The sequence below is a fragment of the Rhinoderma darwinii genome, chromosome 1, assembly GCF_050947455.1.
Source record: "Rhinoderma darwinii isolate aRhiDar2 chromosome 1, aRhiDar2.hap1, whole genome shotgun sequence".
Taxonomy (NCBI): Eukaryota; Metazoa; Chordata; class Amphibia; order Anura; family Rhinodermatidae; genus Rhinoderma; species Rhinoderma darwinii.
In genome coordinates this window covers 89499914-89527617 of record NC_134687.1, presented here as the reverse complement: position 1 = coordinate 89527617, position 27704 = coordinate 89499914, and the positions used below count along the sequence as shown (strand labels likewise).

Below are 27704 nucleotides of genomic sequence, written 5' to 3'. Positions count from 1 at the left end.
TTGAGGCAAAATTTATTTGCTTCATGTTTTGGTACCACCCCCAGCAGGGATGAAACCATGAATAACTTGTATCTGAATGATAGAAGAGAACAGTATGGAGAAGGAAAGAAGGGCCCATGGACCGAAGGATGCCATATCATGTCTAAAATGATGGAGGCAGTGTTATGACGTGGGCATGTATGGCTGTAAATAAAATTGGTTACTGGTATTTACTGATGTGACTAAAGATAGTAGTACGAGGAATTCTGAAGTGTACAGAGCGCGACTTTCTGTTCAGATTGTCAAATTCTTCAAAACTCATGGGATCGCGCTTCACAATACAGATAGATAACTCAAAACCTACCGTGGAAGCAACCCAATCTTAAAGAAGCACTTCAGCATTATTTTTTTTGCCTATATAATGTAGCATAGGCTATTATTAAAGAATAATATACAGGCTCTTGAGTATGCCTTGCATATACCTGTTCTAGTTGATGTGCCAGTTATGGGTTGTCTGCCATCTTGGTTCCTTCTTCCCCTCTAAAATGGTTACCCTAATGCAGACTACATTTCCCATGATGCTTCTGGCTTGGCAGAGGGTGCGGTGTCTCATCACAATGCACTTGCTCTGTTCTGAGTCCTATCTAAGTGCAGCAAGTGATTGATCTGTGACAAAGAAATTCTGTCCTCAACCTGCAGAGTCTCACTGTGTTCTATGTGATGCAGCTTCAGCCTGTCTTCTGCTTGTGATAGATTTCTCCATGTCAGTTTTTACACATGAAGCAGGGGAGAGCAGTATCTCATAGAAATACACTGGATTTACTACATACAGCACTCACAGATTGTAAAGAGAGTGAGACAGGGGAGTTTTATAACTCGGCAACTAATCGTTGTATGACTATGATATCACTGCAGTCCTGCTCCCTTAGACCGGGCAGAAATAATCTCTTCAGCAGCACTATATGCATGGGGGATATACAAAGAAAGAAGGACAGAGCTGGGTGGGGTGGGAGGTGTCAGGGCTGCCAGGAAAGATTTGATTGGTGATGATGTAATTCTTTTTGTAGTAGAAGATAGAAATTCGAAGCACTCACTGTTTGCGGCAATAAAACTTCTTTATTAGTAACGATCTCAGTCTGTTTGATGTGGAATGAACCAACGGTCGTATCGGGCTAAACATGCTTTTCAAGGCCTTGTTTTTAGTGTTTAACCCCTTGACGCACCAGGACGTAGCGGTACGTCATGCATTACAATGCATTAACGCAACGGGACGTACTGGTAAATCATGGATGTAAACGGTCACCCTGTCAAAGGACAAGGTGACAGAACTGTGCCATCAACTGTTTATGACAGTCGATCGGCACAGTAAGATGGCAAGGGACCAATCACAGCGGTCTCCTGCCGGCGATCACTGTGATTGGTCAGTCACATTGACTGACCAATTAAAGCTCCTTGACAACAAAACTGGCTGTAAGCATTGTTACAGCGTTTGATCTCCCCAGTGTGAAAGTGAGGAGATCGGACATGTAACAGTGTGCCCACTTACCCGCAAAATCACGTACAGTTACGTGATGGGCACTAGTGTGTTAGAAGCTGAGCCAGCGCCATCACCGCCGGGTGTCGGTTGTATATTACAGCCAGCACCCCGCTGTAACGGCCAGGACCAGAGCTAGACTCCAATCCGGTCGATTAACTCCTTAGATGCAGCTATTAAAAGAGATCGCTGCATCTACAGTGAAGGAAATAAGTATTTGATCCCTTTCTGATTTTGTAAGTTTGTCCACTGTCAAAGACATGAACAGTCTAGAATTTTTAGGCTAGGTTAATTTTACCAGTAAAAGAGAGATTATATTTAAAAAAAAACAGAAGATCACATAGTCAAAATTATATATATTTATTTGCATTGTGCACAGAGAAATAAGTATTTGATCCCCTACCAACCATTTAGAGTTCAGCCTCCTCCAGACCAGTTACACGCTCCAAATCAACTTGTTGCCTGCAGTAAAGACAGCTGTCTTAAATGGTCACCTGTATAAAAGACTCCTGTCCACAGACTCAATTAATCAGTCTGACTCTAACCTCTACAACATGGGCAAGACCAAAGAGCTTTCTAAGGATGTCAGGGACAAGATCATAGACCTGCACAAGCCTGGAATGGGCTACAAAACCATGAGTAAGACGCTGGGTGAGAAGGAGACAACTGTTGGTGCAATAGTAAGAAAATGGAAGACATACAAAATGACTGTCAATCGACATCGATCTGGGGCTCCATGCAAAATCTCACCTCGTGGGGTATCCTTGATCCTAAGGAAGGTGAGAGCTCAGCCGAAAACTACACGGGGGGAACTTGTTAATGATCTCAAGGCAGCTGGGACCACAGTCACCAAGAAAACCATTGGTAACACATTACGCCGTAATGGATTAAAATCCTGCAGTGCCTGCAAGGTCCCCCTGCTCAAGAAGGCACATGTACAGGCCCGTCTGAAGTTTGCAAATGAACATCTGGATGATTCTGAGATTGATTGGGAGAAGGTGCTGTGGTCAGATGAGACTAAAATTGAGCTCTTTGGCATTAACTCAACTCGCCGTGTTTGGAGGAAGAGAAATGCTGCCTATGACCCAAAGAACACCGTCCTCACTGTCAAGCATGGAGGTGGAAACATTATATTTTGGGGGTGTTTCTCTGCTAAGGGCACCGGACTACTTCACCGCATCAATGGGAGAATGGATGGAGCCATGTACCGTCAAGTCCTGAGTGACAACCTCCTTCCCTCCACCAGGACATTAAAAATCGCTCGTGGCTGGGTCTTCCAGCACGACAATGACCCGAAACATACAGCCAAGGCAACAAAGGAGTGGCTCAAAAAGAAGCACATTAAGGTCATAGAGTGGCCTAGCCAGTCTCCAGACCTTAATCCCATCGAAAACTTATGGAGGGAGCTGAAGATCCGAGTTGCCAAGCGACAGCCTCGAAATCTTAATGATTTACAGATGATCTGCAAAGAGGAGTGGGCCAAAATTCCATCTAACATGTGTGCAAACCTCATCAACTACAAAAAACTTTTGACTGCTGTGCTTGCCAACAAGGGTTTTGCCACCAAGTATTAAGTCTTGTTTGCCAAAGGGATCAAATACTTATTTCTCTGTGCACAATGCAAATAAATATATATAATTTTGACCATGTGATTTTCTGTTTTTTTTTTTTTATATATAATCTATCTCTCACCGGTAAAATTAACCTAGCCTAAAAATTCTAGACTGTTCATGTCTTTGACAGTGGGCAAACGTACAAAATCAGCAAGGGATCAAATACTTATTTCCTTCACTGTAGGTGTTTAGATCGCACACGATAGTTGCTAATGGCAACGCTCGCCATCCGCGGGGGTGCATATGGTTATTATGGAAACCGGAGGCCTAACAATGGCCTCCTAGTATGGAAGCCTATTAGGCCACACCGGGAGGCGAAGCTTAATAGGCTTGCTGTCAGTGAATAGATGACAGCTCTAATACACTGCACTATGTAGGCAGTGCAGTGTATTAGAATAGCAAGGGCTTCATGCCTTCATTTCCCATAGTGGGACAAAAAAAAAACTAATGTTGTAAAAAAATAAAAGTTTCAAGTTACGAGCTCGTAATTACGACTCGTAATTACGAGCACGGGCGGCCACGGGCAGCCGGCCGCTTTTGCGAGCCGTGCTGTCATTATAAAGTATAGCAGCACGGCCCGTAAAATAGAAAAATAGAACATGTTCTATTTTTTTAACGGCACGGGCACCTTCCCGTGAGAAAACGGGAAGGTACCCGTGGCTAACAGAAGTATATGAGCCCGTTATTGCGGGTCGTAATTACGACCCGCAATAACGGGTGTTTTTACGGTCGTGTGCATGAGGCCTAAGTCTTTTATTATAGGTAAAAATGGAAAACATAAAAAAAAGTACACATGTGGTATCACCGCGTCCGTAACGACCCAGACTAGAAAAATATAACGCTATTTTACCCGCACGGTGAACACCAAAACATAAAAAAAAACAATTCCAAAATTTGTGTTTTTTGGCACTACCCCTCCCAAAACAGAATAAAAAAAGTGATCTACATGTTGCATGTACCCCAAAATTATGCTATTAAAAACTACAGCCCGTCCCACAAAAAACAAGACCTCCCACAGCTTTTTTGACGAAAAAATAAAAAAAGTTGTGGCTCTCAGAATATGGCAACACAAAAATGAAATTATGTGAAACAAAAGTGATTTTATTGTGCAGACGCTGCAAAGCATAAAAAAACTATATACATTTGGTATCGCCGTAATCGTATCGATCCGCAGAATAAAGTCAAATTGTCATTTGTAGCGAATAGTGAACGGTGTAAAAAAAAAATAATATAATAATAAGAATAAAAAACACATTGTCAGAATTGCTGGTTTTTGGTCACAGTGCTTGCCACAAAATGAAATAAAAAGTGATACAGCGTGCCCAAACAGCAGTTTACGTCCAAATATATGGCCTCGACATACCCGGGAGAATCCGGTTAACAGTTTATGAGGTATTTGTCTTCAGTGGCACAAACTGGGCACAACGTACTGTGCACTAAAATGGCATATCAGTGAAAAATTGCAATTTTCACTTTGCACCATCCACTGAGCGTTCATTTCTAATAAAAAAAAATAATAAAAAAAAAAACCTGTGGTGTCAAAATGCTCACTATACCCCTAAAAAAATGTCTTGAGTGCAGTTTCCAAAATTGGGGTCACAACATGGGGGTTTATTTTCATATTTGACACCAGAGTCCTGCCATTTTGGGCCAATGCTGCAAAAATGACCAAAATAGAACTCGCATGCGCATGGTGCTCTTTTACTCCTAAGGGTATGTTCACACGCAGATTCAAAAATGTCTCAAAATACGGAGCTGTTTTCAAGAGAAAACAGCTACGGATTTTCAGACTTTTATTGTGCCACTCGCGATTTTTGCTGCGTTTTTTACAGCCGTTTTTGGAGCTTTTTTCAATAGTCTATGGAAAACGGCTCCAAAAACATCCCAAGAAGTGTCCTGCACTTCTTTTTCGCGGCCGTTTTTTTTACGCGTAACAAAACTCAGCGAAAAACGCTCCGTCGGAACAGAACGCCGTTTTCCCATTGAAATCAATGGGCAGATGTTTGGTGGAGGCGTTCTGCTTCCGATTTTTCGGCCGAAAAACGGCCGAACATAGGTCGTGTGAACATACCCTAAGCCTTGTCATATGTCGAGGCAAATGATAAATGCCTTGAGGTGTGTCGTTTACAAAATGTGGTCACTTCTCAGGGTTTTACACTCCACTCTGGTACCTAAGGGATCTCTGCAAATGCGACATGGCGCCTGTACACCAGTCCAGCAAAATCTGCGCTCTAAAAGCCAAGTGGCGCTCCTTCCATTTTGAGCTCTGCCATGTGCCCAAACAGCAGTTTATGAAAAGCACAAGGAAGACCCCTAGTGGCTGGCAGGGATGAATAAACAATGAGAAAAAAATGTGCCGAGGCACAGAGGTCCCAATTTCCCAGCCACCATAGAAATGGTGTCAATGGTAGCAGTTAAAATATAACTTTTATTAATGGATCAAACAGACAGACAGCAACACAAAGTTAAAATTGTATCAAAAGACGGCTCATGTGTATCATAAAGATCAATGTGCACGCACCCAGCACATCGCTGGACGCAATGAGTGAGACTGATTCGGCAGCTGCAGACTGCCGTTCGTAGGATCAGTCCCACACAATTAGAGAAAGTGACTAAGCCGTCAGTGATTATTAAGATGGCGATAGCCCCCCCGACATGTTTCGTTACAGAAGTAACGTCCTCCGGGGATAACACGGGGCTAATTTAGCCCCGTGTTATCCCCTGAGGACGTTACTTCTGTAACGAAACATGTCGGGGGGGCTATCGCCATCTTAATAATCACTGACGGCTTAGTCACTTTCTCTAATTGTGTGGGACTGATCCTACGAACGGCAGTCTGCAGCTGCCGAATCAGTCTCACTCATTGCGTCCAGCGATGTGCTGGGTGCGTGCACATTGATCTTTATGATACACATGAGCCGTCTTTTGATACAATTTTAACTTTGTGTTGCTGTCTGTCTGTTTGATCCATTAATAAAAGTTATATTTTAACTGCTACCATTGACACCATTTCTATGGTGGCTGGGAAATTGGGACCTCTGTGCCTCGGCACATTTTTTTCTCAAACAGCAGTTTAGGGTCACACATGGGGTATTGCCGTACTCGGGTGAAATTGGGTAACAAATTGTGCGGTGTTTTTTCTCCTATTACCCCTTGTGAAAATAAAAAAATTGGGAGAAAAAGCACGGATTTTTGGAAAAAATTTAATTTCATTTTCACTGCCTAATTCTAATAAAATCTATGAAACACCTGTGGATCAAAATGCTCACTACGCACCTAGATGCATGCTCTGAAGGGTATAGTTTCCAAAGTGGAGTCACTTCAGGGGTTTCTACTGTACTGGTACCTCAGGGGCTCTGCAAATGCGACATGGCGCCCAAAAACCAAGTTGCGCTCCTGCCATTCTGAGCCCTGCGGTATGTCCAAACAGCAGTTTATGACCACATATTGGATATTGCCGTACTCGTGAGAAATTGCTTTACAAATGTTGGGGTACTTCTCCTTTATTCCTTGTGAAAACGAAAAAAATGCAACATTTTAGTGGAAAAAATTTAGATTTTTAATTTTTACTGCCTAATGCCAATAAATTCAGCAAAAAAACGTAGTGGGGTCAAAATGCTCACTATACCGCTAGATAAATTCCTTGAGGGGTGTAGTTTCCCAAATGTGGTCACTTTTGCGGGGTTTGCAATGTTTTAGCCCCTTGGGGGCTTTGCAAATGTGACATGGCGCCGCAAACCATTCCAGGAAAACTTGAGCTCCAAAGGTCAAATGGTGCTCCTTCCTTTCTAAGCCCTGCCGTGTGTCCAAACAGCAGTTTATTATCACATATGGGGTATCGCTGTACTCAGAAGAGTTTGCTTTACAAATCTTGGGGTGCTTTTACTCCTCTATCTATTGTGAAAATGAAAATATCTGAGCTAAAACTACTTTCATTAGAAAAATATTGATTACAATAAATTCTGCAAAAAAACTGCAGGGTCAAAGTGCTAAATATACCCCTAGAAAAAATCCTTGGGGGTGTACTTTCCAAAATGGGGTTACTTTTGGGGAGGTTGCACTGTTTTGGTCGCTCCAGGGTGTTGCAAACACGATATGGCACTGAAAACCATTCCAGCAAAATCTGCGTTTCAAAATCCAAACGGCGCTCCTTCCCTTCTGAGCCCTGCTGTGGGTCCATACAGCAGTTTATTACCACATATGGGGTATTGCTGTAATCGGGAGATATTGCTTTACAAATGTTGAGGTGCTTTTTCTCCGTTATTCCTTGTAAAAATTAAAAATTTCATTTTCGATTTGGATTTCATGTTTACAGACCAATTCCAATAAGTTTAGCAAAAAACCTGTGGGATCAAAATGGTAACTATACCTCTAGATACATTTCTTGAGAGTGTAGTATCCAAAATGGGGTCACTTTTGGGGGGTTTCCACTGTTTTGACACCACAAGACCTCTTCAAACCTGACATGTTGCCTAAAATATATTTTAAAAAAAAATGGAAGCCCCAAAATCCACTAGGTGCTCCTTTGCTTCTGAGGCCTGTGTTTCAGTCCTGTAGTACACTAGGGCCACATGTGGGATATTTCTAAAAACTGCAGAATCTGAGCAATAGATATTGAGTTACGTTTCTCCGGTAAAACCTTCTGTGTTAAAAATGTATTACAAATTAATATAATTGTGAGGATATGTGCACACGTAGTGTTTACAGGCGTATTTCGGGCGTTTACGCCTCGAAAAACGCCTGAAAAACAGAAGCAGAACGCCTACAAACATCTGCCTATTTTATTTCAATGGGATATACAGCGTTCTGTTCCGACGGGCCGTTTTTTTACGCGGCTGTTTTTGAAAAACGGCTGCGAAAAAGAAGTGCATGTCACTTCTTGAGACGTTTTTGGTGCCGTTTTTCATTGACTCCAAAAACGGCAGTAAAAACAGCTCCAAAAACGGCAGTGAAAAACGCGAGTTGCTAAAAAAATGGCTGAAAATCAGGAGCTGTTTTCCCTTGAAAACAGCTCTGTATTTTCAGACGTTTTTGATTTTGCATGTGCACATAAACTAAATTTGACCTTTACTTTGCTTTTAGTCTTTAGTATTTCTGAATGCTGTTTTGAATACTTTGAGGGGTGCAGTTTTAAAAATGGGGTGATTTGTGGGGACTTTAATATATAAGGCCCTCTAAGCCACTTGAGAACTGAACTGAAGTGGCTTTGAGGGCCTTATATATTAGAAAGTCCGCTGTGTTTGTTCTCCTACATATATCATGGGTACGTGATATCTTTTGATAGGCACTATCATCATCTTTGTTACCATTTTTTCTCATATTTGTATTGACCTGGCATGAGCTATTCACTATTCTCATCACTGCATATTTTTTGTGCGTGTCTAACATTTGTCTGTATTTATATCTGTTTACTATATTTTCGTCTGTATACATTTATTTGGAGGTTATCTTGTAATACATCCTGTCATTCGGCCACTTTTGGCGCTACACAGTGCATTGTCCCTTTTAATCTGTTGGTTGTGTATTTTTTGTACTACGAATTTTGTTTTTATTATTTAACCGAAAAAATATTTTTCTATGGTTTACATATTCCCTGTTTCATTGCATCTTTTCTCTATAGGTTTAGATTATGCATTCATGATGCTATTGGGATTGCTTCCCAGGATCAGCCCGCACACATTATATATATATATATATATATATATATATGTATATATATATAAATTCTTTATTATATGTTATTATGGGGTCACGAAAGTGATTACACCTAGATAAATTCTTTGAGGGGTGCAGTTTACAAAATGGGGTCATGTCTTTGGGTTTCCACTGTACTGGTACCACAGGAGCTTTGCAAATGCGACATTGCACCCTGAAAACCTTCCCAGCAAATTCTGTGCTCCAAATGGCGCTCCTTCTCTTCTGAGCCCTGATGTGGGTCCAAACAGCAGTTTATAACCACATATGGGGTATTGCCGTAATCGGGAGAAATTGCTTTACAAATGTTGGGGTGCTTTATTTTTCCTTTATTCCTTGTAAAAAATACAACTTTCTAAATTTTTTAAGAAAAAAAAAGTAGATATACATTTTCACAGACTAATTCCAATAAATTTAGCAAAAAAATGGTGAGGTCAAAATGATAACTATACCCCTACAAAATGCTATACTACACCCCACCTTGATAAATTCCTTGAGGGGTGTAGTTTCCAAAATGGGGTCACTTTTGTGGGGTTTCCACTGTTTTGGCACCACAAGACCTCATCAAACCTGACATGGTGCTTAAAATATATTCAACAAAAAAGGTGCAGTAGGTGCTCCTTTCATTCTGAGGCCTGTGTTTAGTCCATAACCACACTAGAGCCACATGTAGGATATTTCTAAAAACTGCAGAATCTGGGCAATAAATATTGAGTTGCATTTCTCGGGTAAAACCTTGTGTAGTACAAAAAAAAAATGTATTCCATATTAATTTCGGCAAAAAAATACAATTCGTAAATTTCACCTCTACTTTGCTTTAATTCCTGTGAAATGCCTAAAGGGTTAAGAAACTTTGTGAATGCTGTTTTGAATACTTAGAGGGGTGCAGTTTTTAAAATGGATGATTTATGGGGATTTTCTAATATATAAGGCCTTCAAAGTCACTTCAGACCTGAACTGGTCCCTGAAAACGTAGCCTTTTGAAATTTTCTTGAATGTGTGAGAAATTGCTGCTAAAGTTCTAAGCCTTGTAACGTCCTAGAAAAATAAAAGGACGTTCAAAAACGATACAAACATAAAGTAGACATATGGGCAATGTAAACTAGTAAGGCCCCGTGCACACGACCATGCTCGTAATCACAGTCCGGACAGCCACCCGCATTTGTGGGCCGTGCTCTCATATAAAGTATGGGAGAACAGTCCGCAAAAAGCAAAAAATAGGACATGTCCTATCTTTTGCGGAGCCTCTGTACGGCACAGACACCTTCCTGTAAAAATACGGGAAGGTGTCGGACGGCCATAGAAATGAATGGGTCCGTAATTATGGAATGTAATTACGGACTGAATCTATGGTCGTGTGCATGGGGCCTAACTATTTTGTGTGGTATTACTATCTATTTTATAAGCAGATATATTTAAATGTAGAAAAATGCTAATTTTTGCACACTTTCTCTAAATTATGGGTGTTTTTACCAATAAATTTTGAATTTATCAACCAAATTTTTTCACTAACATAAAGCACAATATGTCACGAGAAAACAGTCTCAGAATCGCTTGGATAGGCAAAAGCCTTCCCGAGTTATTACCGCATAAATTAACATGTCAGATTTGAAAAAATGGGGCTCGTCCTGAGGGGGTTAAGTAACTGATTAGGGGGGGCGTGGCTTAGCTATGGAGCCGTGAGCACGCGTTCTGGGGGAGCTCCGCACTAGCAGCCGAATACCAGCCATCTTTCCCGGGTAAACCCGGCAGGCGATGCCAGGAAAACGAAGGGGAACCTGCCCTGGAACTTCCCGGTCCTTACCTCGCTCCTCTGGCCGTTGTAAGAGTATGGAGCGCTTCCTTTCCTCCTCGCAAACGGCCGCGGACCAGCGAGCAGCAATGACGGACGCATTGCCACCACATCCGGCCTCAGACACCCTGGCTCCTTCTCCTCCTGCTCCCCTGTTGCAGTCAGCAAATGCGGCAACGACTGCCGATACGAGTCCTCCCTGTTGCAGCACTCAAGATGCGGTAAGCTTTGTCTCTCCCCTCAACATGTCCTCAGTGAGAGATTTGCCCGCCATTATACCACACACATATGCCCCTGAAGTTCAGGCTGGGCCATCGGGCTTACATGCTGACCTACAACTACTGAGGGAGATGATACAAGCCCTCCCCACCCGACAGGATCTTGACTCTTTGGTGTCCAGGGTTGAGCAGGCACATCAGCAAGGAAGTACGGTTACTATTTACCCTGATGTCTCCCCACGGACACTCTATATGAGACGGCTCCTACATCCTCTGCTTGAAAAAATCAAGTCCGCAGGCGCCACTTATAGATTGGGTCACCCGTTCCATGTTGTCGTGAAGAACAACTCTGGCTTCTACCTCCTGCGCCACTCCTCGGATCTTGAGGGCCTATTTCGTTTTCTTCAGATCGAGCTGTTCCCAGTCCCGGATTGGCTAGCCCTGGACAGAATTGAACAACCTCAACGTCGTCGCCTCAACAGGACTAGCCAGCCCATACGAAGCAGATCCATCCCGGGTGCACCACATCTGCCGTTAATCGACCTATCCCGCCGGGTCCCGCCTGAGGCTTAAAGAGGACATTCCCGCTAATATCCTTTTATTTGTCAATGTTTTGCTAGGCCGCTGGCAGCATTGCTGCTCAAGGGACTTAAGGTCGTCAAATGTTATTTTGCTCACATATTGTTTTGCTGGGTACCTAGCAAGGTTCTTTTGCAACTAAATGTTTTGCCCAGTTTTTTCATAGGATACTCAGGTTTCGTGTATAGATATAATGGCTGCAAGGGGCCTTCACTTAGCCCTCAGGAAATACGTGCTGCTTATACCGTATTAGTTTAAGTGTCAATTATAGACCGTCATATAAGGTGTGTGGGTCTGAAGTTGTTTAGAGGATGAGCCATCACCTGCAGCGCTGGAGGCATTTAGCCTACTGTTACCTCCCCCACCCACACTCTTTTGCTGGTTATATATATTAGACAAAGGTTTGTGATGCGGGCTATGGGGAGTTTCATATGACTCTGTTAGTCGGTATCTCTGATAATTTTAAAATGCGATGTTTGCCGGGCATACATCAGTTGCGTGTTAGCTTTCAAATCCTCTTAGCAGCTAAGAGGTCGAATTTCTGGTTGATAGACGGTTATAGCAGCCTTGTATACTTAAATAGAAGGGTGTGGCGTCGCTATAGGTTGTTCATCAGAGGTCATGGCTATTAACACGGGTTTTGGGTTAACCTCCCTTGGCTATTAGTAGCTGAGAGATGCACGTCGGTCCTATCATTGCTTGTGCCTCCATCGCCTCCCCACTGGTAGGCGATGGAAGAAATGGTTTACTGTTTGATTATGTATGCGTTACGGGGCTCCCCCCCCCCCCCCCGTGGTTTTCCAGGTCCCCACAAATTTAACAACCTTCCTTTACAGGTTTTTTTTTTTGTACCGTATAGGAGTCGGCCTTCGGGCCTCTTTCTTGTGTATCGTCTTATTCTCTTTCTTTCTTATCTTTATCTGTCCTCCTTTTGCCCTTTACTTTGCCTTCCCCTCCCCCTCCACCGCAGCCCAGGACAGATATGTCGCAGCATACACAAACGGACCTGACTATTGGCTCAATAAATGTCAAGGGGTTACACAGCCCTGGAAAACGATCCATACTTTTCAACTTGCTGAAAGGCAAAAATATACAGGTGGCGTTCCTCCAAGAGACGCACCTATGTCAGCAAAAACCTTTTAAACTTTCTAACGCATGGTTCCCCAATGCATATCATAGTCTTTCTCCGGACACGAAATCCAGGGGGACAAGCATTTTGATCTCTAGATCTCTTCCTTGGGAGTTCAGGGGGTCTCGCAGTGATGAATTGGGACGGATGCTCTTGATCAAAAAGTATACACTTTTGCCTCTTTTTACCTACCCAACTCTGGTCAATGCACAGCCCTTGTTGGCTTTTTGAATGCCCTGGAGGAGTTTGGGGAGGGTACCATTGTTCTGGGAGGGGATTTCAATGTTGCGCTAGATCCCGCACTAGACACTTCCGTAGGTTCTTCTTCATTCTCGAGGGCACATCTGCGCGGCATTATGAAATCATTTCACGAACACCAATTAGTGGATACATGGCGTCTCCTACACCCAGCAGATAGGGACTTTTCCTTTTACTCTGCAGTACACAACAAATATTCCAGAATTTATCTTTTTTTCGTCAAACATCACTCGCTGCATTCTATACGCTCGGCCGACATTGACTCGATTTCCTTTTCAGACCATGCATTAGTCACCTTGACCCTCTCTCTACATTCCCCTCTATACCGCCAATCTCAGTGGAAACTGAACCCAACGCTTCTCTCGGATTCAGTTGTTACTGCTGATATCCAACGTAATATAGTTGACTACTTCGCAACTAATGCCACAGAGACCATTAACCCTCGCATTATCTGGGAGGCGCATAAATGCGTGATCAGGGGTATATTTAATAAACATGGCGCCCGCCGGAAAAAAGAACGGGCGGTGGCTACGGTCCGTTTGCTGTCTGAAATTGAGGTACTTGAGATCTCACATAAACGTTCCCATGACCCGGAGTGTAGGATTGCCCACCTCCGTAAAAGAGAGGAACTGCGAACCTTATTGATGGCTCGAGCCAAGGCTACGCTTTCTAGATGTAAACGTCATTACTACGAATATGGCAACAAAAGTAGTACGTCTCTGGCTAGAGCCTTGCGGACCCAACAAACCCAGAATTAGAAAACAGGGAAAGGAAGGTAGGATCCAGCGCTGTAGTGCATTTAAAATGGAAATCGATATTTCCAAGTTTAATTGTCCTTGGTTAAAATGGAGTCCAGTGGTATAGGTCCAGGGTGTGCATGAAGTGGGGAGAGGGTATCCTCTGTGGCCACAGAGGATACCCTCTCCCCACTTCATGCACACCCTGGACCTATACCACTGGACTCCATTTTAACCAAGGACAAACTTGGAAATATCGATTTCCATTTTAAATGCACTACAGCGCTGGATCCTACCTTCCTTTCCCTGTTTTCTATTTGCAACCCGTGTGCCGACACGAGGAACCGGGCGCTATCAACGACACACAGGTGTGTGTCAGGTGAGCTGGAGGATTTCTCCACATGTTTTTCTTTGAAACCCAGAATTACATACCATCTATAGTATCCCCCTCACAAACACGGCTTCGTCTGCTGTTGGACATAGCTTCCGCATTCCGGGATTTCTACGCTGCCCTATATAATACTGACTCTACCAATCCGTCTGTGGCATCCAGTGAATTCAGGTCTAACATTTCTAAATATATCGCAGATTCTGGTTTACCTGCCCTATCGGAAGATCACATTACTAGCCTGGAAGAACCACTTACCACACAAGAACTCTCATACGCTTTAAAGCACTCCCGAACAGGAAAGGCACCTGGCCAAGACTGATTTACAATTCAATATTATAAAAAGTTTCTGACGTCCTTAGGCCCACATTTTCTAGCCTCCTTTAATTCATACTCGGCCTCCTCCCCCATCCCTCCTGACGCCCTTAGGGCGCATATCGCGGTGATCCCCAAACCTGGGAAAGACCCTACACAATGTGCCAGCTACAGACCCATATCCCTCCTCAATACAGATATCAAATTGTTTGCTAAAATTCTAGCGGATCGTCTTGCACCATTGATTGGAGGAATCGTACATACGGACCAAGCAGGGTTCATGGCAGGTAGAGAGGCACGAGACAACACAACTAGAGCCATCAATCTGATCCACAAGGCCAAAATCTCCAATATACCTCTTATGCTTTTATCTACAGATGCGGAAAAAGCGTTTGATAGAGTTAACTGGACCTTTATGGAAGAAACCCTCTCACGTTTGGGCCTTGGATCACATATGCTGGGATGGATAATGTCGCTATATTCATGCCCATCCGCCCGAGTTCGAGTAAATGGCCTTCTCTCAGATGAATTTGCTATACACAATGGCACCAGACAGGGTTGCCCCCTCTCACCCTTGATATTTATACTGACACTAGAACCCCTTTTACGCCATATACGCGCAAACCCGGATGTGAAGGGACTAGAAACGAATACCTCAGCTAACAAGGTGGCGGCCTATGCAGACGATCTGCTTTTTTTCCCTACCAATCCAACTGTCTCCCTTCCTAATCTCATGCGGGAATTCCAACGGTTTTCAAGTTTATCCAACTTTAAAATTAATTTCTCTAAGTCCGAGGCCCTGAACATCTCTCTTTCACCTCATCTTTCCGCAACCTTAAAACAATCTTTCAGTTTTAAATGGAGCCCAACAGCTTTGAAATACCTTGGGGTTCGCCTAACAGCAGACCTGAGAGATCTCTTCCAACTAAATTTTCCCCCACTCCTTGCTGAGCTTAAGGCAGATTGTGCCAGATGGGCCAAAGGTGCCTTTACTTGGATGGGCCGTTGTAACATCTTCAAAATGAATGCTCTCCCTAGGCTACTATATTTATTTCAAACCCTTCCCATAGCCATCCCAACGCAGTTCTTTAAAACGGTCAATTCTCTTCAGATTAAGTTTGTATGGAATGGTAAGACTCCACGTCTTTCCCGCACGTTATTGTGCCGATCTAGGGCATCGGGAGGTCTATCATTACCTGACGTCCGCACCTATTACATTGCATCTCATCTTGCTCGGGTAGTTGATTGGTGCAGACATGCGACCGTTAAGTCTTGGGTGTCTTTGGAGCAGAGTTTTTACCCTATTCCAATATCGGCCCTTCCATGGCTGCACCGTAGCCAACTCAGGCATCTCCAACATCACCCTACTATAGGCCCAACACTAGTATGCTGTTCCCTCCCCTTGGTAAGGGCATCTTGCTTGCCAGTCCCTTCCTCTATGTTTCCGATACTGGGCAATCCATCCTTTTCCACTGGCTTGACGGACCCAATTTTCCGTATATGGCAATCCTTGGGATGGTATCGTGCAGATCGGTTCTTAAAGGACGGTGAATGGCTTTCTGCTGCAGATCTGGCCCAGATTGCTGATCTCCCTCCGTTGGGACACTGGCGTTCGCTGCAGCTGCGACACTTTTTGACGTCTATCCCAGCCCCTAGGTCCTACCAGGAGGAAAAGACTCCACTAGAGACCCTCTGTACAGGGTCTGACTTGATTAGACATACATTGTCCGCTATTTACAAAATTCTCATGGACCCCCCCAGATATGCCCACTCCTACATACATGCTAAAATGGGAAGAGGATCTGGGGATATCCTTCTCCCCCGCACAAGGGCAGCATATACTCCTTATGGCTCAAAAAACCTCCATCTGTTCAAGATACCAAAAGGCAAGCTTCAAACTACTCTCACGTTGGTATAGGACCCCAGCCCGCCTACATAACATCTTCCCCACAGTGTCCCCTATGTGCTGGAGATGTTGGCAAGACATTGGTACCCTCCTCCATACCTTCTGGTCATGTCCTCTCCTTACCCCATTTTGGGAAGGTGTAAAAAGGGTGATAATGGAAGTTACAAATACAAATGTAACTATGGATGCGGCCCTATTCCTTCTTCATCATTGCGACATTCCAGCGAACAAGTATAAGCGTTCCCTGCTTCACTTCCTAGTGATGGCAGCTCGTCATTGCATCCCACTAAGATGGAAGGATCCATCTCCCCCAACACTGTCCCTCTGGGTTTCACAGGTTAATGACATCATGCATATGGAGGACTTGACATCCGTTATCCACGACTCAAGCTCCAGGTTCTGCCAAACTTGGGCCCAATGGATAGTTTTTCAGGATTCGGACTCCTATAAAGACATCATCTGAGAGCCGCATCCCTTTAATCAGCCGTAATAACACCCTGGTCTATGGGATGCTGTGGAGGGTGTCCCCCCCCCCCCCCCTCTCCTTCTTCTTTCTGCTCTCCCCTTCTTTCCTCATTCTCTAGATTGGGAGCCTAGCTCCAACCACACTTTAGAGATTCTTGTTCCCTTGTCGTTATTCCCTCTTTTTTATTCAGTATGCCATTATATAACAATGTACTTATTGTTTTTTCTGTACATTTGCCTTTGGTTTATGTATTCTAAATGTACATTACCTTGTTGTATGTTCCCTTTATGTTATAAAATGGACCTCTTGGGTCAACAAAATAAAGAATTTCAAAAAAAAGTAACTGATTAGGATTTAAAAATGTATAAATAATGCGAGGGGTTTTCTGTAACGTGACTAGCACCTAGGCCTCACTGCTGACAGTCTCTGATTTTGGACAATATAATAATACACCTCTATATTCAGGATTCTCACCTTGTATATTCTGAGGGAACCCAGGCATCTGGCTGACACTATACAACATGTCATTCTTCCTTTTCTTCGGTAAAGGCTCGGAGTTCAGTTTCCTCATTATTCACACTGCAACAATAGGGAAGTTTATGAAGCCCTGTACAACCGTTTTCTGGCATAAAAAAAAAAGTTGCAATTTGCTCAAAATTATCGACTTTTTTTGCGCTAAAATTGCAGTTTTGTGCCAGAATTAGTGACTTTTTCATTTTACGCCGTCTCCGAAACTTTAAAAAAGTGGATGGTCCTTAGCTAAAATGGGTGGAGCCACCGCAGCCCGATAAATTTACTATAATTCATGGCAGAATACTGGTGTCAATTATAGCGCAAATCTACGTCAGATCCTAGCTGCCGTAGATTTGATTTTCTGATGCATGGACGGACAGAGATGCACCTAATTTATTAAGAAGCGTGTGCCTCTTAATAAGTTAGGCACATCTTACAACAACTTTCTTTAGGTAAGGTTGGCGTGTTAAACACCTGTCTTAATAAATTCCCGTCTCAGCGTCCACCTTTTAACAGCATGCTAATGGGGTTGTCATGTCCCTAAAAATTGATGACCTATCCTCAGGATAGACCATCAATAGCGGATAGGTCGGGGTCCAACTCAAGGGACCCCCGCTGATTAGCTGTTTTCAATGGGGTGCAGTGCTCGTACGAGTGGTGCTTCCCCTTAATTTCTACTTGTTCACTGTGAATCATCGACACGGGTGTAGCGGCGATTCACAGTATTGCAGCCGCCTTCTCCCGTTGAAGTGAATAGGAGAAGGCTGCATTACCCGTGAATCGCTACTAAATGTGTCGACGATTTACAGTAAGTAGAAATGAAGGGGAAGCAGCGCTCGTAACCAGGGAGTGCCAGTCCATTTGCTGGGCCCCACCCCCTAGTAATCAAACCCACCTGCCCAGATCAGATCCCCCTCCAGAACAGGACCTTGTATGCGGAGTGGCGCGGACTGCCTGATAAACTCCAATGTCATTCAATGGAGCTAATCCGTGGCTCTTCAGCGTAAATTCTGTACCAACAATGAATGCCGTGGATTTAGACATTTGTGGTGCTTCAATATTCCAAGATGTTATTTTAGAGCTTGTGATTGAGACATAACATACCCCATTCACATGAATCGCACATGCATTTATTCACGAAATCCACGCCTATGTCCTGACAGAATCTACTACATGTGATCGTGGCCGATGGAAAATCTGCGCCATATGAACATACCCTTATGCTACCAATCTAATCTGTTAACAACAGATCCATCATGATGTAAACGAAACCAAAATGCTATTTAATATTTACCTATCTATATAGAAATCTCTCTCATCTGGCATCCGATAATCCAGAAAATCTGATAAACCAGCAATGGTTTCCATCACAGAACTGCAATACGTCATTATTGAAATCCGTCCTGTATTTTCATGGCAGAAATCTGGGGCTAACCCTCGAATTCCTGCCGCAGATGAGCTTTATTGTGCAGCAGATCTGCATGAGGATTAGTCTTGTTGTCATTCAATGAGGCTAAGGGTATGTTCACACAACAGCGCAAAATACGGTTTTCAGGCGAAGACAGCTCCTGAATTTCACACGTAATTGCTCGTACTCGCGTTTTTCGCGGCGTCCATTATGGACGTAATTGGAGCTGTTTTTCAATGGAGTCAATGAAAAACTGCTCCAATTACGTCCCAAGGAGGTGTCCTGCACTTCTTTTGACGAGCCGTCTCTTTTACGCGCCGTCTTTTGACAGCGACGCGTAAGATGTCAGGTCATCGGCACAGTACATCGTAAAACCTATTGAAAGTAATGGGCAGATGTTTGTCCGCGTAATGGAGCCGCTTTTTCAGACGTAATTCGGGGCGTAAAACGCCAGAATTACGTCTGAAACTTGGTCGTGTGAACATACCCTAAGGGTATGTTCACACTGTTGGAATATTACAACATCTGCAGCTTAAAGGGAATGTGTCGCTAGAAAAATATATATATTTTTTTTAGTTAAACTGTTAGAACAATGTGTAATCATTTATATACAAATTTTTTCACAAGTCAGGAAATATTATAAATTAGATTCTAATTTATAACATTTCCATGTGCTGTTCACTAGAGGGAGCAATTCCCAAAATTGCAGCATTGGCATGTGGTAAAGCAACCTCATTGCTTTATGCTGCAAAATTGGAGAAGACACACTCGCTCTAGTGTGCTCAATCCCCCCTCCTTTATCCTAGCTAGTGCCAGGAGAAAGGAGGGGGTTGAATGTTCAAACCTCCTACACTGTGTGCCGCCATTTTTTGAGCGAATGCACAGGTAGGAGGATTAGATACAGTGGTAATCAGACAGTATAACACGAACATACACACACATCACATACACAAACATGACTTACCTGCTCCTGCCGCTGTCGCTGCCTCCACTCCCTCCGCTCCTACTCCTTGCTTCTGAACATATGGACGGAAGCCGCGACCGGAAGTAGTCATCTTACTGTCTGGCCGCGGCTTCCGGTCCACATGAAAATGGCGCCGGATGTCGCTCTGCCGAAGACCTTCCTTTTGGACTGTGTGGGAGCGGCGCATGCGCCGTTCCCACACAGACGGCGTATGCTATAGTGAATGGAACGGCTCCCGTTCGCATTCTCTATGGGGATGTATGTGCCGTATTCCATCTCTGTATGTGTCGTTAATCGACATGTACAGAGATGAAAAAAAAAATGGCAGCCCCCATAGAGAAGTAAAGAAAGAAAAAAGTACAACACAAAAACACAAATAAATAAAATGTATTTTAATGACATACTAAAAGCAATAACATATAAAAAAAAAATTTTTTCGTGACACCTTCCCTTTAATGCTGGAGGTACAATCTTGAACTGACAGTAGATGGCGCTGTGTTAACTATTAGTTATTATCTATGTGTAGCTTCTCTAGTGGTGATGTGTGTATTTTCTCTTGTATTCAGACAGTTTCTTAACCCCTTAAGCCTCATTCACACGACAGGGTCCGAGTGTCGGCCGATAAAAACTGCCGTTTTTCATCCGTTTTGCATCCGTCTCGATTCCGTTCCGGGCCGTGTTGCCGTTTTTAACGGCCGATTTTGACCCGTTTTTTTCCCTGTCCGTTTTAAAATCGGATGAATTTCATTTAAATTTGTTGCCACACACAGCCTTCTGTAGATAATGCCACAGCCCCCCTGGTAGGTGATGCCACACAGCCCCCCTGGTAGGTGATGCCACACAGCCCCCCTGTAGGTAATGCCACCCAGCCCCCTGAGGGTAATGCCACCCAGCACTCTGCAGGTAATGCCACCCAGCCACTTGCAGGTAATGCCATTTAGCCCCCAGCAGGTAATGCCACCCAGCCCCCTATATGTAATGCCACCCAGCCCTCTGCAGGTAATGCCACCCAGCCCCCTGCAGGTAATGCCACCCAGCCCTCTGCAGGTAATGCCACCAAGTCCCCTGTAGGTAATGCCACACATCCCCCTGTAGGTTGCACCCATCCCCCCCTTCCAGGAGAAGTCACTGAATTCAATGTCCATATATGGACAGTGTAGTCACTGACTTCTCCTGGAGAGGAATTCCCTGCCACAAGTCGGGAATTCCGCTTCAGAAGTGAGTGACGTCACTGTGTCCATATATGGACAGTTTGGTCACTCACTTCTTCTGTAGTGGAATCCCCGGCCACAGGGTCGGTGATTCCGCTTCAGAAGTGAGTGACGTCGCTGTGTCCATATATGGACAGTGTAGTCACTCACTTCTCCTGTAGCGGAATCCCCGATCCCCGGCCGGGGATTGGGGATTCCAACTCCTACAGGGAACAAAAAAAGACCCTCCTCCTCCTCACATGCACTCTGCACTGTGAGGAGGAGGAGGAGGAGGAGAGAGAGCGCGAGCGACGGAATAAATGGCCATCACTCGGGACACATTCCGGTGATGGCCGTGTATTACCAGGCCCCATAGACTTCTATGGGAGCCGGGCGGCCGGGTAAATGGCCGAAAACAGGGCATGTCTCATTTTTTGACGACCAGGTTTCCCGGGCCGTCAAAAAATCAGTCGTGTGAATAGCCCCATTAGGGGTCTAGTGTTCCTACTGCAGCCGGGTGACGGCCGATTTATGAACGGCCGTCACCCGGCCGTGAAACCCTGTCGTGTGAATAAGGGCTTAGGCCTTATTCACACGACAGCGTCCAAGTGTCGGCCGATAAAAACGGCCGTTTTGCATCCATTTTGCATCCGTTCCGTGTTGCCGTTTTTAACGGACGATTTTGCATCCGTTATTTTCCCTGTCCGTTTTAAAATCAGATGAATTTCATTTCAATTTGTTGCCCCACATAGCCCTCTGTAGATAATGCCACAACCCCCCTGGTAGGTAATGCCACTCAGCCCCCTGTAGGTAATGCCACCCAGCCCGCTGTATGTAATGCCACCCAGTCCTCTGCAGGTAATGCCACCCAGCCCTCTGCAGGTAATGCCACCCAGCCCTCTGCAGGTAATGCCACTCAGCCCTCTGCAGGTAATGCCACCCAGCCCCCGGCAGGTAATGCCACCCAGCCCCCGGCAGGTAATGCCACCCAGCCCCCTGCAGGTAATGCCACCCAGCACCCTGCAGGTAATGCCACCCAGCACCCTGCAGGTAATGCCACCCAGCCCCCTGTAGGTAATGCCACACCCCCCTGTAGGTTGCACCCATCCCCCCCTTCCAGGAGAGACCATATATGGACAGTGTAGTCACTCACTTCTCCTGTAGCGGAATCCCCGGCCACAGGGTCGGGGATTCCGCTTCAGAAGTGATTGACGTCGCTGTGTCATATATGGACAGTGTAGTCACTCACTTCTCCTGTAGCGGAATCCCCAATCCCCGGCCGGGCATTGGGGATTCCGACTCCTACAGGGAGCAAAAAAAGATCCTCCTCCTCCTCACATGCACTCTGCACTGTGAGGAGGAGGAGAGAGAGCGCAAGCGAGGGAAGACACGGCCGTCACTCGGGACACATTCCGGTGATGGCCGTGTATTACCCGGCCCCATAGACTTCTTTGGGAGCCGGGCGGCCGGGTAAACGGCCGAAAATAGGGCATGCCCCACTTTTTGACGGCCAGGTTTCTTGGGCCGTCAAAAAATCCGTCATGTGAATAGCCCCATTAGGGGTCTATTGTTCCTACTGCAGCCGTGTGACGGCCGTTTTATGGATGGCCGTCACCCGGCCGGGACACCCTGTCTTGTGAATAAGGGCTTAGGCGCTTCACAGGACTAAAAGCAAAGTAGAGGTCAAATTTAGGTTATGTGCACACGCAAAATCAAAAACGTCTGAAAATATGGAGCTGTTTTCAAGGGAAAACAGCTCCTGATTTTCAGCCGTTTTTTTAGCAACTCACATTTTTCAAGGCCGTTTTTGGAGCTGTTTTTCTATAGAGTCAATGAAAAACGGCACCAAAAACGGCTCAAGAAGTGACATGCACTTCTTATTCGCGGCCGTTTTTCAAAACGCGTCAAAAAACGGCCCGTCGGAACAGAATGCCGTTTTTCCCATTGAAATCAATGGGCAGATGTTTGGAGGCGTTCTGCTTCCGTTTTTTCGGGCGTTTACTGTATGTTTACTTAGGGTATGATCACACGGCTTATTTTCTGCCGTTTTTCGGGCTGAAAAATCGGAAGCAGAATGCCTCCAAACATCTGCCCAATGATTTCAATGGGAAAAAAGGCGTTCTGTTCCGACGGGGCGTTTTTTTACGCGGGCGTTTTGAAAAACGGCCGTGTAAAAAAAAGCCTGCAAAAAAGTAGTGTATGTCACTTCTTTAGCCGTATTTGGTGCCGTTTTTTTATTGACCCTATAGGAAAACCGCTCCAAAAATGGCTGTAAAAAACGCAGTGAAAAACGCGAGTTGCTAAAATAACTTCTGAAAATCAGGAGCTGTTTTCCCTTGTGAACATACCCTAACTATGCTAGTTCTTTCCTCTTTAAATTTTGTGCAGAAATTTTCAGTATCAGGTAAAGGGGATTGCGGAAACCCCATTCACATGCATGGAATACTGAATGTCTTTGGATTTGTTGCTGATTTTGTTGCGGAATTGGTGTCCAATCCAACAAATGTGAACGGGCCTAATGTGGAATTTCACAAAATCAGAAGCTGAAGCAATTTGGAAGTTTGATAGAAACAGATTTTGGGTATGAGTGTATTCCCATGTGCCACCTCATGCAGTTTTGCAGCAACTTTTCTTTGTGCAAAAACAAAAATGATAGTCGCATATATTACAGTAGCTAAAACAATGAATACAAAAACGCAGGTATTCCCAACTTAGACATTTACGGCATATCCAAAGGATATTCCATAAATGTCTGAGATGCGGGTCCAACCTCTCGGACACACACCTATGTCGAGAACAGGGGTTATCCGACCCCCAATTCACCTGGTGACCCGCTGGCTGCAGATTCCATACATCCGGCTCCCTTCATTCTGTTCTACGGCAGATAAGGAAACAGCCCAGTAACGCTTTTTACGGCGCTTTTCATTTAGTGTCATTTTATGCTTGCTGTTAGGGGGGATTCACACGAGCGTGTATTCGGTCCGTGCGGGCCGCGTGGTTTTCACGCGGCACGCATGGACCAATACAAGTCTATGGGGCAGTACAGACAGTCCGTGCTTTTTGCGCAGCGTTTGTCTGCTGCGCAAAAAGCGCGACAGGTTCAATAACTCTGCGTATTTCGCGCATCACGCACCCATTGAAGTCAATGGGTGCGTGAAAATCACGCGCACCACACGGAAGCACTTCCGTGGGACGAGCGTGATTCGCGCAACAGCAGTGAAAAGGATGAATGAAAACAGAAAAGCACCACGTGCTTTTCTGTTTCCGAACATCCAAACGGAGTGTCTTTGCGATGAGCGAAGCCGGACAAGCGTACCGAACTTCACCGGGTTCGGCCAAACTCGGCAAAAAAATTATCGGTACGCGACGTCAGGAGATAGTCACTGTCCATGGTGCTGAAAGAGTTAAACTGTTTCAGCACCATGGACCGTGACTTCCGATCCCAATATACATGAACCTGTAGAAAAAAAAACTAAGTTCTGACTTACCGCTAACTCCCGGCTTCTTCCTCCAGTCTGACCTCCCGGGATGACAATTAAGTCCAAGTGACAGCTCCAGCCAATCACAGGCCAAGCACAGGCTGCAGCGGTCACATGGACTGGCGCGTCATCCAGGGAGGTGGGGCCCGATGTCAAGAGAGGCGCGTCACCAAGGACGCGTCACCAAGGCAACGGCCGGGAAGTTCTCGGTAAGTACGAACTTTTTCTTTTTTTTCTACAGGTTTTGCGATATTGTGTTTGGCATTCACTGTCGAGGGTGCTGAAAGAGTTAGCTCTTTCAGTACCTTGGACAGTGACGGCCGTCGACTAGCCTCATCTCTATGATGGCGGCTGCGCGAAAATCACGCAGCCGCGCATCAGACACGGATGACACACGCAGCTTTCAAATGGTTTTTGCGCGCGCAAAACGCCGCGTTGTTTGCGCGCGCAAAAACGCAACGCTCATGTGAATCTGCCCTTATTCTGGCGTTTTTGAGGTCCTACAGAGAAGTCTATGGAGAAAAACTGTTTAAAAAAACGCCATACCCAGTGAATGCGGTACTTGGAAAAAAAAAACTGCCGACCACAAAATTGCCTCAAAAACACTACAAACCAAAATGCAGTTATGTGTAGTGCATTTTATATTTGTGAGATCCCCAGATTCTAAACAACGGGCTGGTTCCCGTTATTCCTTCCAGTGCATGTTACTTCTTGGGACGTTTTTGGAGCCGTTTTTCATTGACTCCATTGAAAAACAGCTCCAATAACGTCTGTAAAATACGCGGCGAAAAACGCGAGTTGCTACAAAAACGTCTGAAAATCAGGAGCTGTTTTCGCCTGAAAACAGCTCCGTATTTTCAGACGTATTTTGCTACTGCGTGTGAACATACCCTTACATTCACTAAATAAAGAACTCCTACTCCAGACTTTAATGTAACATCTGGCCGCACTAAAAAACGTTGTTAGGCGGAATTTACACGGGTGGATACGCTGCGTCAAAGCATATCCGCCCTGTGTGCCGCAGGGAATTCTGGGCAAAAAAACGCACCGAACTGTGGTGCAGTTTTTCACCCGGAATGTCAGCCGCAGAAAACTGCCTCCTGGAGTGACGTTTCAATCCAAGAGACTTCCGCAGCCTGTGATTGGCTGCAGCGGCAGTCACATGGGATGAAATGTCATCCCAAGAGGACACGCTGGAGGAAGAAACACAGACTCTGGGGTAAGTATACGATTTTTATTTTCTGAGTTGCGCTTTTTGGGTTGGAATTGCTGCGAACCTGTCACAAAAAAACGCAACAACTGCTATTTGTTGCGGGATTTACCTCCCATTAAATTCAATGGAGAAAACGGGAACAAATAAGCGGCGTTTGCGCAAATACAATTGACATGCTGCGGAATAAAACTCTGCACCGCAGGTCAATTTCTGAGCGTTTTTTTTCCGCTCAGTATTTACACGGCGTGTGGATGAGATTTGTTTTATCTCATCCACTTTGCCGCTACTGTATTTCCTGCGGATTTTCCGCAACTAATTCTGCAGTATTTACGCAACATGTGAACTGACCCTTAGCTCTTATTCACACGACAGGGTTTCCCGGCCGGGTGACGGCCATCCATAAATCGACCGTCACCCGTCTGCAGTAGGAACAATAGACCCCTAATGGGGCTATTCACACGACCGATTTTTTGACGGCCCGGGAAACCTGGGCGTCAAAAAATGGGACATGCCCTATTTTCGTCCTTTTACCCGGCCGCCCGGCTCCCATAGAAGTCTTTGGGGCCGGGTAATACACGGCTATCACCGGAATGTGTCCCGAGTGATGGCCATGTATTCCGTCGCTCGCGCTCGCTCTCCTCCTCCTCCTCCTCCTCCTCCTCACAGTGCAGAGTGCTTGTGAGGAGGAGGAGGAGGAGGATCTTTTTTTGCTCCCTGTAGGAGCCGGGGATTGGGGATTCCGCTACAGGAGAAGTGAGTGACTACACTGTCCATATATGGACACAGCGACGTCACTCACTTCTGAAGCGGAATTCCCGACCTGTGGCAGGGAATTCCTCTCCAGGAGAAGTCAGTGACTACACTGTCCATATATGGACATTGAAGTCAGTGACTTCTCCTGGAAGGGGGGGGGGGATGGGTGCAACCTACAGGGGGCTGTGTGGCATCACCTACAGGGGGCTGTGTGACATTACCTACAGGGGGCTGTGTGGCATTACCTACAGGGGGCTGTGTGGCATTACCTACAGGGGGCTGTGTGGCATTACCTACAGGGGGCTGTGTGGCATTACCTGCCGGGGGCTGAGTGGCATTACCTGCAGAGGGCTGGGTGGCATTACCTACCAGGGGGCTGGGTGGCATTACCTACCAGGGGGGCTGTGTGGCATTATCTACAGAGGGCTGTATGTGGCAACAAATTTAAATGAAATTCATCCGATTTTAAAGCGGACAGGGGAAAAAACGGATGCAAAACAGGTCAAAATCGGCCGTTAAAAACGGCAACACGGCCCGGAATTCGAACCCTGTCGTGTGAATGAGGCTTTAAAAACACAGAAAAACTATGCTCCAATGGAATTATATCACTAAAAACATTGATGGCGTTTCGCTAGAAGATGCCATCAATGCCCAGGCAGCGGAGTCTGAGCACCCACTGATCACTAGATGGTTTCCGGAGCCCGCATGGTCGGCCATTGCCTAATGAAGGAATTCAAAAGCATGTGTTGTGCCTAAAACAACCATTAATGTATGTCAGTGTATTGAAACATTTCCAAAATTATTATTTTTTTAATTTGAAAACCAGAAAGAAAATAATGAGCAATCTGTTTCAGTCGCATGGAATCGTGAGTCAAAAGTTACACAGTGTAGCCCTAGTCCGTTATATCACCTCGCTTCATGTACACTTCTCAGCGCGCTCTGTAGTTGCTGTGACCTGTAGTTCCTCCACACGCCCTGGATCTATAACGCAAGTCTGGTGTATGGCATAATACACACCTTATTCCTTCACTACGTTCTCATTATAATTGCTCCACAGCTGTTCGGGCCCCCGGTTGCACAGGTCACACAATCACTCATGGGAGTACGTCGGGCGTGTGTCACGTGACTGCTGTTTGGTCACCTTGGTAACTGTCGCTTGGTAACGCAGTCGGGTATTCATGAGCTGTAGAAGGAGGTGAGGGGGTGGCGGCTGCAGTGCGCGCAATGGGCGGTATTCCGTCTCCCAGCACTGATTATACTGGCTCCTCACACATGAAGGTCTTCTTCTGGGGCACACTGCTGTCTGCCTTGTATTTACGTCTTGTGGGACATTGCTGCAGTCACATCCTGTGGAGATTAGAAGCGCTATGAGTGTGAGCCACAAACTGCAGTACTGTCAAAGAGTGGACTTTCTCTAAAGGTCCTAATAATATTACAATTCAAAGGCATAATAAATATATATATATGTGTATATATATCTATATCAGGACATAGTAGGCAGGAAAGTACAAAAAGATGAAAAGTAAAAGCCCCTTCCACATGGTATCCCCCACACACATTTATGGTGATCGGTAAC

General features: G+C 45.1%; 1 protein-coding gene across 2 annotated transcripts in view; it reads right to left on the bottom strand.

The window, feature by feature from the left end:
- The window catches only part of LRP2BP (LRP2 binding protein), a 55099-nt gene extending 27673 nt beyond the window's left edge, over positions 1–27426 (bottom strand). Inside the window, exons 1-2 of one of the 2 annotated variants that reach the window (XM_075849634.1) lie at positions 27146–27426; positions 17083–17187 (exon numbers count right to left, since the gene is read on the bottom strand). In XM_075849634.1, the coding sequence (XP_075705749.1) occupies positions 17083–17179 (97 nt within the window). In that variant the 5' untranslated portion in view covers positions 17180–17187; positions 27146–27426. The other variant, XM_075849635.1, reaches the window with a different exon arrangement.
- Positions 27427–27704: the final 278 nt, after the last annotated feature.